Raw genomic sequence first — 17,022 nt, 5'->3', positions numbered from 1 at the left:
GGCGTGCAAAACTCCCCTTTCTGCCAATCCTGGCATTAAACCCCAGGCTGCTGCCCATTTCTGGTGTTTAACATCAGCTTCTTGCCCATTCCTGGCATTAAACGCCAGTCTGGTTCCTATTTCTGGCGTTAAATGCCCAGAATGGTGCCAGACTGGGCGTTTAACGCCCATTCTGCTACCCTTACTGGCGTTTAAACGCCAGTAAGTTTCTCCTCCAGGGTGTTCTATTTTTAATACTTTTTTTTCTTCTGTTTTTGCTTTTTCAATTGTTTTTGTGACTTCACATGATCATCAACCTACAGAAAACATAAAATAACAATAGAGAATAAATAAAATTGGGTTGCCTCCCAACAAGCGCTTCTTTAATGTTAATAGCTTGACAGTGGGCTCTCATGGAGCCTCACAGATACTCAGAGCATGATGATGGCCTCTCAACACCAAACTTAGAGTTTGGTTGTGGCCGCCCAATACCAAACTTAGAGTTTGAATGTGGGGATTTTGTTTGAGTCTGTATTGAGAGAAGCTTTTCATGCTTCCTCTCCATGGTTATAGAGGGAGATCCTTGAGCCTTAAACACAAGGGAGTCCTCATTCACTTGAAGGACTAATTCTCCTCTGTCTACATCAATCACAGCTTTTGCTGTGGCTAGGAAGGGTCTGCCAAGGATGATGGCTTCATCCACACACTTTCCAGTCTCTAAGATTATGAAATCAGTAAGGATGTAATGGGCTTCAACCTTTACCAAGACATCCTCTACAAGTCCATAAGCTTGTTTCCTTGAATTGTCTGCCATCTCTAGTGAGATTCTTGCAGCTTGTACCTCAATGATCCCTAGCTTCTCCATTATAGAGAGAGGCATGAGGTTTATACTTGACCCTAGGTCACACAGATCCTTTTTAAAGGTCATGGTGCCTATGGTGCAAGGTATTGAGAACTTTCCAGGATCTTGTCTCTTCAGAGGTAATCTCTGCCTAGTCAAGTCATCCAGTTCTTTAGTGAACAAGGGGGTTCATCCTCCCAAGTCTCATTACCAAATAGCTTGGCATTTAGCTTCATGATTGCTCCAAGGTACTTAGCAACTTGCTCTTCAGTAACATCTTCATCCTCTTCAGAGGAAGAATACTCATCAGAGCTCATGAATGGAAAAAGTAAATTCAATGGAATCTCTACGGTCTCAGTGTGAGCCTCAGATCCCCATAGTTCCTCATTAGGGAACTCCATGGAGGCCATTGGACGTCCATTGAGGTCTTCCTCAGTGGAGATCACTGCCTCTTCCTCCTCTCTAGGTTCGGCCGTGTGGGCCATGTTGATGGCCTTGCACTCTCCTTTTGGATTCTCTTTTGTATTGCTTGGAAGAGTACTAGGAGGGAGTTCAGTAATTTTCTTACTCAGCTGACCCACTTGTGCCTCCAAATTTCTAATGGAGGACCTTGTTTCAATCATGAAACTTTGAGTGGTTTTAATTAGATCAGAGACTACAGTTGCTAAGTCAGAGTGGCTCTGCTTAGAATTCTCTGTCTGTTGCTGAGAAGATGATGGAAAAGGCTTGCTATTGCTAAACCTATTTCTTCCACCATTATTGTTATTGAAGCCTTGTTGAGGCCTCTGTTGGTCCTTCCATGAGAGATTTGGATGATTTCTCCATGAAGGATTGTAAGTGTTTCCATAGGAATCTCCCATGTATTTCACCTCTTCCATTGCTGGGTTCTCAGGATCATAAGCTTCTTCTTCAAATGAAGCTTCTTTGGTACTGCCTGTTGCTGCTTGCATTCCAGACAGACTCTGAGAAATCATATTGACTTGTTGAGTCAATATTTTGTTCTGAGCCAGTATGGCATTCAGAGTATCAATCTTAAGAATTTCTTTCTTCTGATTTGTCCCATTATTCACAGGATTCCTTTCAGAGGTGTACATGAATTGGTTATTTGCAACCATTTCAATGAGTTCCTGAGCTTCTGCAGGCGTCTTCTTCAGATGAAGAGATCCTCCAGCAGAGCTGTCCAATGACATTTTGGACAGTTCAGACAGACCATCATAGAAGATACATATGATGCTCCATTCTGAAAGCATGTCAGAAGGACACCTTCTGATCAATTATTTGTATCTTTTCCAAGCTTCATAGAGGGATTCACCTTCCTTCTGTCTGAAGGTTTGGACCTCCACTCTAAGCTTGCTCAATTTTTGAGGTGGAAAGAACTTTGCCAAGAAGGCATTGACTAGCTTTTCCCAAGAGTTCAGGCTTTCCTTAGGTTGTGAATCCAACCATGTTCTAGCTCTATCTCTTACAACAAAGGGAAAGAGCATAAGCTTATAGACCTCGGGATCAACTCCATTAGTCTTGACAGTGTCACAGATTTGCAAGAGTTCAGCTAAGAACTGATGAGGATCTTCCAATGGAAGTCCATGAAACTTGCAATTCTGTTGCATCAGAGAAACTAATTGAGGCTTAAGCTCAAAGTTGTTTGCTCCAATGGCAGGCATAGAGATGCTTCTCCCATAGAAGTCAGGAGTAGGTGCAGTAAAGTCACCAAGCACTTTCCTTGCATTGTTGGCATTGTTGTTATTTTTGGCTGCCATGGCTTCTTCTTGTTTGAAAAGCTCTGTTAGGTCCTCTACAGAGAGTTGTACTTTAGCTTCTCTCAGCTTTCTCTTCAAGGTCCTTTCGGGTTCAGGATCAGCCTCAACCAGAATGTCTTTGTCCTTACTCCTGCTCATATGAAAGAGAGAAGAAGAAAGTATGGAATCCTCTATGTCACAGTATAGAGATTCTTTGAGGTGTCAGAGGAAAAGAAAAATAGAAGGAGGAGGTAGAAAGAGAAGAATTCGAACTTATCAAGAGGGATAGAGTTCGAATTGTTGATAGTGGAGGAGTGTTAGTCCTTAAATAGAAGGATGTGAGAAGAGGGGAAGAATTTTCAAAATTAAAGTAAAAGATTTTGAAATGATTAAAAGAAATTTTGAAAATTTGGTAAAGGTTTTTCGAAAATTAAGATTGGGAAAGAAATTAAGTGATTTTTGAAAAAGATTTTGAAATTAGAAATAAAAAAGATATGATTGAAACTTAATTTTGAAAAAGATGTGATTGAAAAGATATGATTGAGAATATATGATTGAAAATCAAATTAAAAACAGAAAGTTTTAAAATTAAAGTTGATTACTTGACTAACAAGAAATTAGAAGATATGATTCTAGAATTAAAACTTTTGATCCTTTCTTAATAGGCAAGTAACAACTAAAAAATTTTGAATTAAATTATTAATTGTAGCAAGGATTTTTGAAAATAGTAATAAATAAAAAAAATTGAAAAGAAATTGATTTTGAAAAGATATGATTGAAAAGATATGATTTGAAAAAGATTTGATTTTGAAGAATTATGAAAATTTGAAAAAGATTTGAATTAAAAACAAAATCTTCCCTCTAGTGTCATCTTGGCGTTAAACGCCCAGAATGGTATCCATTCTTGCGTTTAACGCCCAAAATGCTACCTTTTTGGGCGTTAAACACCCAGCCAGGTACCCTGGCTGGCGTTTAAACGCCAGTTTTCCTTCTTCACTAGGCGTTTTGAACGCCCAGCTTTTTCTGTTTAATTCCTCTGCTGAATGTTCTGAATCTTCAATTCTCTATATTATTGTCTTGAAAAGACACAATTTTGAAAATTTTTTTGAATTTTTAATGATGAGAAACAATAAAAAATGCAACTAAGATCAAATAAACAATGCATGCAAGACACCAAACTTAGAAGTTTGTATACTAAGGACTATAACAATTTGAAAATGCATGTAAGAAACAACAAAACACACAAAACAAGAGAATTTAAAGATCAGAGTTAGGAAATCATCAAGAACAACTTGAAGATCAATGAAGAACATAATGCATATATTTGAAAAATGTAAGAAGAATAAAAACATGCAATTGACACCAAACTTAAAAATTAATACTAGACTCAAACAAGAAACATAAAATATTTTTGATTTTTATGGTTTTATAAAATTTTTTTTGTGATTTTTCGAAAATTGAGTGGAAAAGAAAATAAAGGGGGTTCAAAATTTTTAATAAGAGTTCCAGGAATCATTGCAATGCTAGTCTAAGACTCCGGTCCAGGAATTAGACATGGCTTACTAGCCAGCCAAGCTTTCAATGAAAGCTCCGGTCTAAAACACTAGACATGGCCAATGGCCAGCCAAGCTTTAGCAGATCATTGCTAACAACAGCAAAATTGATAGAAATCAACAAGCTCTTGTGATGATAAGTTGAAACCTCGGTCCAATAAGATTAGACATGGCTTCACAGCCAGCCAGACTTCAACAGATCATCATGAAACTCTAGAATTCATTCTTAAAAACTTTGAAGAACAAAAGAGAAATTTTTTTTTGTATTTAAACAAAATTTTTCGAAAATAAAAAAGTAAAATTACCTAATCTAAGCAACAAGATGAACTGTCAGTTGTCCAAACTCGAACAATCCCCGGCAACGGCGCCAAAAACTTGGTGCACGAAATTGTGATCATCAACAATGGCACCAAAGACTTGGAGCTCTCAAACGTGAATCACACTTTGTCACAATTCCGCACAACTAACCAGCAAGTGCACTGGGTCATCCAAGTAATACCTTACGTGAGTAAGGGTCGATCCCATGGAGACTGTCGGCTTGAAGCAAGCTATGGTCATCTTGTAAATCTCAGTCAGGCAGATTCAAATGGTTATGGAGGATTGATAATTAAAAGATGAATAAAACATAAAATAACGATAGAGATAGAGATACTTATGTAATTCATTGGTAGGAATTTCAGATAAGCGTATGAAGATGCTTTGTTCCTCCTGAACCTCTGCTTTCCTATTGCCTTCTTCCAATCATTCATACTCCCTTCCATGGCAAGCTTTATGTTGGGCATCACCGTTGTCAATGGCTACTTCCCATCCTCTCAGTGAAAATGTTCTACGCACGCTGTCACCGCACGGCTAATCATCTGTCGGTTCTCGATCATGTTGGAATAGGATCCATTGATCCTTTTGCGTCTGTCACACGCCCAACACTCGCGAGTTTGAAGCTCGTCACAGTCATCCCTTCTCAGATCCTACTCAGAATACCACAGACAAGGTTTAGACATTCCGGATCTCAGGAATGGCCGCCAATAAATTCTAGCCTATACCACGAAGGTTCTAATCTTAGATTAAAAACCCAAGAGATACACATTCAAGCTTGTTTGCAAGTAGAACAGAAGTGATTGTCAGGCATGCATTCATAGGTGAGAATGGTGATGAGTGTCACATAATCATCACATTCACCATGTTCTTGGGTGCGAATGAATATCTTAGAGAAGAAGTAGACGTGAATTGAATAGAAAAATAGTAGTACTTTGCATTAATTCATGAAGAACAGCAGAGCTCCACACCTTAATCTATGGTGTGTAGAAACTCCACCGTTGAAAATACATAAGAACAAGGTCTAGGCATGGCCGTGATGGCAGCCCCCAAACGTGAAAAGGTCTATCCAAAAGTATCAAAATACAATAGCAAAAGGTCCTATTTATAGAGAACTAGTAGTCTAGGGTTTACAGAAATAAGTAATTAATGCAGAAATCTTCTTCCGGACCCACTTGGTGTGTGCTTGGGCTGAGCATTGAAGCTTCCATGTCTGGAGACTTTTCTTGGAGTTAAACGCCAGCTTTTGTGCCAGTTTGGGCGTTTAACTCCAGTTTTTGTGCCAGTTCTGGCGTTTTGACGCCAGAATTCTTAAGCTGACTTTGAACGCCGATTTGGGCCATCAAATCTTGGGTAAAGTATGGACTATTATATGTTGCTGGAAAGCCCAGAATGTCTACTTTCCAACGCAATTAAGAGCACGCTAATTGGGCTTCTGTAGCTCCAGAAAATCCACTTTGAGTGCAAGGAGGTCAGAATCCAACAGCATCTGTAGTCCTTTTCAGCCTCTGAATCAGATTTTTGCTCAGGTCCCTCAATTTTAGCCAAAAATACCTGAAATCACAGAAAAACACACAAACTCATAATAAAGTCCAGAAATGTGATTTTTATTTAAAAACTAATAAAAACATAATAAAAACTAACTAAAACATACTAAAAACATACTAAAAACAATTCCAAAAAGCGTATAAATTATCCGCTCATCATGGTACGAGTTGTAAAAAGTGTAATTTACAATTCGTGCACCATCCTCCCTCTACTGGTGGTTGGTCTGGTCTGACTGCTTCTCTGCTGAAGGTAAGTGCAGTTTATTTGAGACTTGTTAACTATATTGTTAGTTGATTATGCTGATGTTGTTGTGGTTGAAAATATTGGTGTGTAATATGGTTGATTATCTGATTTTTTGGTTATAGAGTTGATATTGTTATTCTATTTTTTGTTTCTGGGTTTTATTATTTTGATTCTATTTTTTGCACTTTTTTTGGTGATTTTGAAAGTGATAGTCGCTGTGATGCTATGTTATGTCATGCTGCTCTCTTTTTTTCACTCTTTACAACCTTTTATCTGTTCTCATCTCCTGCAGAAATTTGTCCAATGGTCAATTACCAGAAATATTGGATTAATTTTGATAGGCATACTCCTGAGTTTAGGAAGTGCCTCGATGAATTATTTTTGGATATTGCCTTCTCTCAACCCGGTGTGAAAAATCAAATACGTTGTCCTTGTCCCAAATGCAATAATTTTTGTTCAAATTTAGAAATGAAGTTCATCATCATGTGCGCCAACGGGGATAGTGACCTCTTATAAAACATGGGTGCATCATGGTGAGATTCTTCAAGATACATCCACGATAGATGTGTTTGATCTAAATGAAATTGATTTTGAAAGGGAGAATGATTCTGCCACTTATGAGATGTTGTATAACATCTTTAGAGGATAAATACTAGGGGAGACGCCGAGAGATTTCGCTACCAACGTAGATGACAATATAGAAGAAGAACCTCATGAGGGGGCAAAGAGGTTCCAGAGGCTAATGAGGGATTATGAGCAAAGCTTGTATCCAGACAGTGGGATATCAAGGTTATCTTTCATTGTCAAGTTGTTTCAAATGAAATGTCACTATAGATGGAGCAACAATTCAGTTGATGCTTTGTTACTCTTTTTAAAAAGCATATTTCCAAAGGAAAATTCTTGTCCAACTTCATTTTATGATGCTCGAAAAGGGATTTGGGATTTGGGATTAGATTACAAAAAGATAGATGCTTGTGTGAATGATTGCATTTTGTTTCGGGGCCAAGCATATGCTGATCTTGATGAATGTCCAAAGTGTAAGCAATCTAGATGGGTGAAGGAGAAGGGGAATGAAAATGATGACCCTCGTAAGAAGGTGCCCCAGAAGATACTAAGATACTTTCCGTTAAAACCTAGGCTTCAAAGGATCTTCATGTGTGAAGAAACAGCGCTAGCAATAAGGTGGCATAAAGAGAAACTACTTGATGATGGAGTCCTAAAATACCCAGCAGATTTGATGGCGTGGAAGACATTTGATGAGGAGCACGAAGGGTTTTCACGTGATGATAGAAATATCAGGCTTGGAGTTGCTAGTGACGGATTCAATCCGTTCGGCAATATGAACATTTCCTATATTACATGGCCAGTTGTTCTCATTCCATATAACTATCCTCCATGGATGGTTTTGAAACATTCAAATTGGATGTTATTTCTACTTATTCCAGGCGCTAAATCCCCTGGCAATTCTATTGATGTATACTTAGAACCGTTAATTGAAGAGTTGAAAGAATTGTGGGAAGAGGGTGTTGAAACATTTGATGTGGTTCAGAAACGAAATTTTCGATTGTCTGCTGTAGTTTTATGGACAATAAATGATTATCCAGCTTATGCCATATTATCTGGTTGGAGCACTAAAGGTGCACTAGCATGTGCGTGTTGCCACAGAAAAACTAGTTCTAAAAGGCTGAAACATGGACACAAGCATTGCTATATGGGTCATCACCGCTATTTGCCGTATGATCATCCGTGGCGAATGAATAAGAGTTCATTTGCCAATACTAGGGAACTTGGCGAAGCACCTAAGCCACTTTCTGGTTATGATGTCCTAGAAGAATTCAAGACTTTTGAACAAACGGAGTTTGGGAACACTACTAAAAAGAGAAAGAAGTCTGAGCATGACAAGGTGGCTGGAAATTGGAAAAAGAAAAGCATTTTCTTTGAGTTGTCTTATTGGAAGACATTATTGTTACGGCATAATTTAGATGTAATGGATATAGAGAAGAATATCTTCGATAATATACTGGGTACACAGCTAAATTTAGATGGAAATACAAGGGACAATCTTAATGCATGACTCGATCTTCAACTTATGGTATCAAGAGAGACCTTCATCCTCGTAGAGTGGGCAACAAGTTTGTGATCCCGATAGCCAAATATACGTTGTCAAAGACCAAGAAGGAGAATGAAAGGCAACTTCTTTGTCAGTTCTTGAAAGAACTCAAGATGCCTGATTCGTATTCATCAAATATTGGAATGTGTGTGCACGTTGAAGATTGCAAAATTTATGGCTTGAAGAGCCATGATTGCCATATCCTATTAGAACGGTTGCTACCACTTGCAATTTATGAGCTTTCACCCAAAGAAGTTTGTGAACCGTTGATACATCTAAGTATTTTCTTTGGAGAGCTTTGTTTTAAGGAATTGAAGGTGGACGTTCTAGACAAACTTGAAACCCAGATTGCAATAACACTTTGTAAATTGGAGACGGTTTTTTCTCCGGATTTTTTTGATGTGATGGTTCACCTAACCGTTCATCTTGCCCATGAAGCTAAGTTAGCAAGACCAGTTCAATATCGCTGGATGTACTCTGTTGAGAGGTTAGCCCATTGGAATTGGCAACAACTTAGAATATGCTTTATATAGTATTCTATATGTAGGTTTCTAACTTTCCTTAAAATTTTAATTTTAGATATTTGTGCACACTAAAGAGTTATGTGGGAAACAAAGCACGTCCTGAGGGGTCAATATCTGAGGGTTATATCTCTAAAGAAGCAATGACCCTTGTGAGGAGATATTTGGATGAAAATTCTAAGATTTCTGACCATGGCAAGAATGAACCTATGCGAGGCATAGTTGTGTTCAAAGTACTTGGCCAGTTTAGTTGTAAAGGGGCATATAAAGAAGCTTAGTTCTATGTGCTGAAGAATTGTGAAGAAGTTCAACCATGGGTTGATGAACATATGGCAGATTTAACAAGAGAAAATCTAAGGAATCTGCAGAAAAGGCACAAGGAACAATTTGTGAAATGGTTTGAAAGGAAGGTAAATGAATAAACTTTGATAATTGTATAATTGAAGAGTCTTTTGGCAGTATTTAGTTTTAATCGCTATTCATTAATGTAGATTTCAAATCTACACAAAGTAGAGAGTGCACGGGTGAATAATCAACTACTTTTTCTAGCAAGAGGACCTGATCGTCGTGCACATTTCTACAAAACATGTGCTATCAACAGTTTTACATTTCGTAGCAAAAACCATGAAGCATATTTGAAGACTCAAAATTGTGGAGTAGTTGTGAAGGGAGATGAATTGACTGGGGGTGTAGATTATTATGGCATGTTGACTGATATTGTTGAGTTAGATTATGTCAGAAAACATAAAGTGATCTTATTTAAGTGTGAGTGGTTTGATCTTCCTCCAGTAGGACGAAATCAAAGTAGAGGATATTGTAAAGATGAGTATGGATTCATAAATGTGGATGTTACATATGTTAGATATAAGGATGAGCCTTTCATTTTAGCATGTCAAGGTGAGCAAGTATACTATGTAAAGGCAATTAAAAGGCCTAATTGGTGTACTGTGGTACAAGTAAAGCCTCACAATACATATGATGTGGCTGAGCAAGATATCATGCAAGAAGAGGCATACCAACAAGCTGAAATGGGAAGCTTTAATCAAGTACCATCTTCGGGTGATATCAATTTGTTGATGGAATTGGGCAGAGGTGACATAGAGGGATCAAGTGTGGACGTGCCTATTTCTTAGTATTTTTATTTTGGGGATCACAAGATATTGCGGATAGTGATTGACTTCTTAGTATTTTTATTTTGGGGATCACAAGATATTTGCAATTGCTAAGTTATCCACTTTTTACATAGGATGGTGATTGACTTTAAAGTAGTTAAACTTTAGGAATTCACATCATATTTGCAATTGCTAAGTTATCCACTTTTTGCATAGGATGGTGATTGACTTTAAAGTAGTTAAACTTTAGGAATTCACATTATATTTGAAATTGCTATGTTATTCACTATTTTTTCCTTTTTTTTTTACTTTTTTGAAAAGTATAATATATTTTGAATCATGTCCAACTTTTATTGATGTGCTTTCCTTTGTGTAATTGAGTATTAAATGATGTAGATATTTTATTATTTCATTTCTTTAATGTTTTTCCTGTGAGTTTTATTGTAGATTGCGTAACATAATGGCTACACGGATGTTTACAAGGGCTACTGCATCTACTTCTACAACACCAGCCCCTGCCCCAACCCTGGCAGCCCCTGCCCCTGCCCCTGCCCCGATAACCCCTGCCCCAGCCCCGGCAGCTCCTACTTCAGCACCAGCCACTGCCCCTGTTGAAAGGCGTATTGATAAAAGGGGACCTTCGCGTGGGATTGCAACAAATAGGGTTACAAAAACAAAGACAAATGGGAAATTGGAATTGCCTATCTCTTTGGAGAACTTAGCTCCTAATGGCATCCATGTTGATCTGTTTGCATCTGAAGTGGGTATTGTTACAAGACAAAATACTCCTTTAGATGTAGAGAAATGGAGCCTAGTTGGAGATGATGTTAACAAAAAAAATATGCGACCTTGTTTTGGTAATACGTATTTATATTTTCTGGTATTATGTATATTAAATCTTTATTTCTGCTAACAAACTTTGACCAATCTTATATAGGAAAAGTTTGATATAGCAGATACGCAAGTAATGCACAAAATGATTTTAGCTAAGGCTAATATATGTTATCGAAGTTGACGCTCAAGGTTGCGTGAGCACTATGAGTTGTATCAAACTGATGAGGAGCGCCTTCAAAATCCACCGAACAATGTTCTTCCAGAGACATGGGAGAATTTGGTGTCCTACTTTGGAAGTCCTTCTTTTTAGGTTTGAATTTTTCATTGTGACAACCATTGAGGTGTTCTTATGTTGTTTTGCTATTTTAGGTCAATGAAATAATTATAACTTAACTCCTTTTGTCTTTTGTGACTTTGGTCTTCTATAAGAAAAAAGTTTAACAAAGATAATAGAAAGTATCATGTTGTACTACATATTGTTAGTCGAAGAACATTTCAAGTTGTTAGACGTGATCGGATAAATACTCTTAAAGTTTTAATTTGGAGTTATATTTCTTGCTATGTCACATTTCCACTTAACTACATGTTATATATTAAACTTCAAAAAATTTGCAGCGCCATCCTAGAATCGATATCAAGCATGACATTCAAGAATTGTGGCAAATTACTCATCAAAAGAATAACGGAGAATGGGTCAATGAAAAAGCTAAACAAATTGATGTAACATTACTAACCTTTTCTTTTTACTGTTGTATGGAAGTTAAATTTTATCTTCATTTTCAAATCACAAATTGGATTGTGCAGGATGATATTAGCAGTATGCTCGATGAATCCTATGATTCGGAAAATCCTCTCACTCCAAATGAAACTTTTTTACTTGTGAGAGGTGACAAAAGTGGTGCAAATTATGGCATAAAGGCTTCAAAATCTAAGTTAAGGATTCAAGCACAACTCCAAGAGGCAATGCAAGACCATGAGGAGCTAACAAAGGAAATAGATGTGCTCAAAGAAAAACTTGAAGAGCAACGAACACGACAAGAGGAAGAATTAGCTCAAATGAAAGCTCAATTAGAAGCTCAACAAGCCGTTGTAAACTCTTTCATAGCGCGCTTTGACAATGAAAGAAACTAGGCCCTAAAGGTACTCTTAAAATTGCTTATGATTTTAATACATTTTCCTAGATGATTCCTATTTTATTAGTATAGTTTAATTTGTATATGGATCTATTTATCACATTTTACTTGTGTCATGGTTGAAAAATGACAAATGTCCTATTATTTAGTTTGATAAATTTGGTTGTGTATTAGCTGAGATATAAATTGTGAATTGGTTGTTTTTGTTGGAACTATAGACGGTGGAAATATCCAAGTTTTAGGGGAGGTTCTGTCAAAATTTTTCTAAACATTTTGGATAAAACTTAATGAAAAAAATTATAATTAGTGTTATATCTTGTTTCTAATCTTTTGTTTCGATTTTTCTTATCTACAGGAGTGCTAAAATGGTGACCACATGCTACCTTGCGAGCGCAAGAATATTTTGAATCATAGATAGACTAATCTATGTTAGAACTTTTAACTTTTGGTTGAACTTATGCAAGATATATAACTTGTAGAACTAATCAATGTACTCAATAATGTTATTTTGTTTTAGAACAATTTTAGCTAAATGAGGCATGTTTGAATTATGTATGTTTTTGTATATTATATGAATGTAGACTTGCTTATTAGAATAGTTAATATATTAGTTAATTTAAAAAATAATTTAGTAAATTAAGCATGCAATTTGTATTAAAAAAAATTGTTACAAAATAATTAATTTGGTTTTGTAACTAAAGAAAAAAACGTTACAAAATCAAGTTACATTTTGTAACAAAATTTTATGATACAAAAAAATAGATTGTTACCAAAAATACCTTGAAAATCAAAATTTGTTACCACTTTTTGTAACGGCTTCTAATTTTTTGTATCAGAAAATTTTGTTATAAAATACCACTTTGAATTGTAACAGTTCCATTTTTGTTACAAAAATTTTTTGTAACGGGACATACTGCAACAGCCCCTTTTTTTGTTACAAAAATCTTTTGTTTCAAAATTTCGATATTTTGTAACAATTTTTTTTGTTATAAATGTTGTTTTTTCTTGTAGTGCTAATAGTGGTGCTCATATGCCGGAACCTAATTAACAATTAATTACAATTAATAGTAATTAATGATAATAGTAATTAATGATAATAATACCTAAAACTGCTGCTCATGAGGTGGGACTTGCTGCTGAGATCCAACTGGTTCTTCCTATTGCTACTGTGTTCATTGGCGCCAACCTCTTCACCTGCAACTCTATCTGACAGTCGTAGGTGAATCCCATACTGCTGTGTGTACCACTCGTAGTACACTGGAAGAGGATGAAAGTCAATAATCTCCTTGCCTAACTGCAATGTGTTGTGGCGGTCAGATCTCCACCTGTTAACCCATTGACTATAAATCTCTCCCCAGTCATGGTTCTGTGCTCCTGTCAACTGCTTGCAATGATCATGACCATGGTCAAACGCCGGCCTGGTGGAAGCTGTTGCATCCCGAACTGTCGTCTAACTTGGTCTGTCGGGTGCCATTCTATGCACTCGAATGACACTAGCGGCGACTGGGTGGAGCACATAAATAAATGGGCAGTGAGGACATTCGGAATCCCCACTCCCATATACGGCCACCATAGAAACTGCACATTAGTTACTAAGAGGCCGATTAAAAAAATTATTCTTCTGAATAAAAACATTGGACATTAAAGGTTACAACTTACATCGTTAACTCCCATATCGTCGAGTCCTCGCCTAAAATACGCAGTAGGCCTCCGTATATATCTTGTATGTCGGCGCCAATGACTCCACCTAACAAAAAGCAGAATAACAATATTAATAAGAATAACAAATTAATAATAATAATAATAATAATAATAATAATAATAATAATAATAATAATAATAATAATAATAATAATATAAAAAAAAATATTTACTCATTGAGGATAATCCAGATATTTAATAATGTGTTCTTCCGGTTTGGTAAAATCTTGAACCATTTTTTCTTCCTTCACCGTATACTTCTTCTTCTCCCACACTTCTTCACTTTTGCTTCTTCAGTTTTTTCACTCTTGTTTTCTTACTCTCATTTCACTCTCGTTTCACTTTTGGTTCATCACTGCTTCTCCTATCTGCATTTGGTTTTGCGTTTTATAAACAAATTTACCACCCTCCATGACACGTGTCACGCATGCAGCTAAGGTGGCTGCCAAACGCAACCTCCACTTTGTCCTGGAAGGCTGACAAATGCAACATACATTTTGCCTTCTCCAACACTGGTCAAAAGTGCTCCTGTTTGCATGCAGGGGACACAGGGCCACGTTTCGTCATTTAGTTGCCCCGACCTGCCAAACGCATGCTGCATTTTGCAGCTTGCTAGACTTCCTTATTTTTTGTCCCAACTAAAACGTAACCTGCGTTTTCTGCTCTCTCTCTCTCTCACAATGCCAGCTCCACATTTGTGCATAACACACCATGCATCTATTTTTTACCAATTCACCATTTTCTTATCCATTTACAAATTATTTTCTGGCGTGTTGCAATACAATAAAATACTTTTTCTGTTGCACATAAGGCTGAATATTTTTCAAACCTAAAATTTTTTTATAAATAAAAAATATCCTTATAGTAGTTTTCTCACACATTTGGAGAGATCTGCCACGGACAAATTTATAATATCGTACTTACAGCTACCACAAAAAGAATAAAAAAAATACAAAAAAAGAAGAGAAAACTCCACAATAGAGTTACTAAAAAAATAATCTAAAACTAAGTCCAAGTCCCAAGTGGTATGCGGAGAAAATCGAAAAAAGAGATAGAAAATAGGAGTGAGCAGAGAAAGATAGATCAATAAGAGTGAAAAGGTAGAACAGAAATTGAAAAAAAGTGAATGAAAAAGAACACAGAATAAATTAAGTTCTAATGATTTTACACCTTTTGAAGAACCTAAATTGTACAAGTTTATAGTAGGATCTTTGCAGTATTTCACATCAACTTCTCCAAATTTAACATATTTAGTAAACAAGATGTGCCAATATATGCACAAACCAACAATCAAATATTAGAGAGCCATTAAGAGAATTCTGCATTGTGTAAAAATACTATAGACAAAGGGCTTATCTTTTCTAAATGCACTTATTTTCATTAGCTAGCTTTTGTAGATGTAGACTAAAGTATAGATGTTGATGATAGAAAGTTATTGACGGCTTATTATATCTATCTTGGAACAAATCTCATTGCTTGGAAGTCTAACTAACATGTAGTGAGTAGTCATCAAGCACACAGGTATAATTTCGAGTTCTAGCAGTAGCTCATTCTAAATTGGTGGGGAATCAAAATCTACTACATGAATTGAATTTGCAAATTAGCATCCCCTAACATTCTATTGTGATAATCAAAATGCATGCTTACTTGCAGTAAATCTAATTTCTACAATAAGTCAAAATACTTTGAGCTTGACTTACACTTTGTCAGAGATTAAGTCACTAATCTAAAATTATATATCGCAAATATCCTTTTACAAGATTAAATTGTAAACATCTTTACGAAACCTCACTATCCATCACACTCTTTAAAATATTCAAGGACAAACTTGAAATGATCTTGTATTGGAGAGTTTCGGTACGGGTTGTGAGATGGATCAGAAACTTGTGAGTCAGAACGGTCGCCGGATTATCGAACTAGAGCAATGGGGGGTGGTACATGCAAAGACACTCCGATACTCAAGTCAACATGGATCTAAGAGGTATAAAGTCTGGAATGGATGAAGTACCTGAGGCGGCCTCAGACTCCCCTTATATAGCCAGTGCAAGTTCTCTCATCTTATCTTATTTAGCTAAGATAAGGGAGGTATTTGAATTTGAATATTAGTTAGAAGGTGTGGAGGCTGATTTGGGCCTTCTAGAGGAAGGAGGTGGGGCCAACCCCAGGTATCCGGATTCGGAGGCCGTTCCCGGTGTGGGACCCGAGAGCCGGTTCCGTAACAGTTGCCCCCGTAGCGGGAGAGCGAGCTTGCTCGGTCTCGATGCTAGAGGAATCTTTGTTTTGCCATTTTTGGCAAGGAGATCCTTTGGTTTTTCTGGTTGAGTTTGGGAACTCAGAAAAAACCGGGCCGTTTCGTGGTCGAGCGTGGAGCATGTCATTTGGGAGATAAAAAACTGTTTTGTGGTCTTAGTCGCTTCACCATATGCCCGTTGCCTTTATCGGGAAGGGTTTCGTTATTTGTGCTTCCGCAGGTGTTATAATGACATTAAATACGAAGGGACGCTTGGGTTGCTTTTCCATTTCTGCCCTTCGCATTTTTTATTTTTCTGGGGCGTTTTTGGCTTTTTACTTTTGTAACCGTTTTTATTTTTCCAGCAGAGCTCCCAGCTTCAGTAGATGTCTTTTTGTTCTTTTTCTTGTGTACCCTGCCGATGAAGAAGGGAAATCACAAGAAGGAATATGTGTCATTTAGGGCCCAGCACAACAGATGCATATTTGGTCTTTTCGAGGATTCTTCCCACGGGTTTAAGAGGGAGTACTTCAAGGTGTGCCTAGCTCGGGGGCACCATCCGTTTTGGTTGACTCTGGAGGGGAGCGTCTGAAGAGAGAACTTTTGCGTGGTCTAAAAATTCACAGATAAATCCTCGTTGCAAGTATAGCTTCTAAACCGACAAAAGTCCTTTCTTACAAATGTTTTGGTTGTCACAAGTAACAAACCCCTTTAAAATTGATAACCGAAGTATTTAAACCTCGGGTCGTCTTCTCAAGGAACTGCAGGGAAGTATGTTCTTATTATTGGTTATGAGTTTTGTAAATTGGGGGTTTTGAAAGTGAGGAACAAGTAATTTAAATGACAAGTAAAATAAATAAATAACTATAAAATAAACTCTTGGCAAAGTATGAAAATTCGGAAGTCCTATCCCAGTTATCCTTATCAATGGTGATGAGAATTGAGTTTAATCCCACTTAGTTAACTTTTACTAAACAAAGGAAAGTCAAGTGGACTAATCAATTTGATCCTCAGGTCCTAGTCAATTCCTAAGGAAAGACTAGAGTTATTGGAATTCGACTTGATTAGCAAAAATAACAATTATCAATCACGATGAGTTTGATAACTCAAGGGTCTCTAACCGATCAATTAAAGCCAAAAGGGAAACATCTAAATTATTTATATAAATA

At 36.9% G+C, this 17,022-nt stretch overlaps 1 protein-coding gene across 1 annotated transcript; it reads left to right on the top strand.

Annotated features, from left to right (window-relative positions):
• The first annotated feature begins 6,954 nt into the window (after positions 1-6,954).
• Positions 6,955-8,286, top strand: LOC112769973 (uncharacterized). Its single transcript, XM_025814412.1, has one exon. The coding sequence runs from the start codon at positions 6,955-6,957 to the stop codon at positions 8,284-8,286; it is 1,332 nt and encodes a 443-aa protein (XP_025670197.1).
• The last annotated feature ends 8,736 nt before the right edge of the window (positions 8,287-17,022 follow it).

The sequence above is a fragment of the Arachis hypogaea genome, chromosome 18 (genome assembly GCF_003086295.3).
Source record: "Arachis hypogaea cultivar Tifrunner chromosome 18, arahy.Tifrunner.gnm2.J5K5, whole genome shotgun sequence".
In the NCBI taxonomy this organism is placed as follows: Eukaryota; Viridiplantae; Streptophyta; class Magnoliopsida; order Fabales; family Fabaceae; genus Arachis; species Arachis hypogaea.
Note: the sequence above shows the minus strand (reverse complement) of the source record. Positions and strands in the feature narration are given on the sequence as shown.

Excerpts from the sequence above, each read along its gene's own strand:
- LOC112769973 (XM_025814412.1), top strand. The coding sequence starts at position 6,955 with ATGAGGGATTATGAGCAAAGCTTGTATCCAGACAGTGGGATATCAAGG.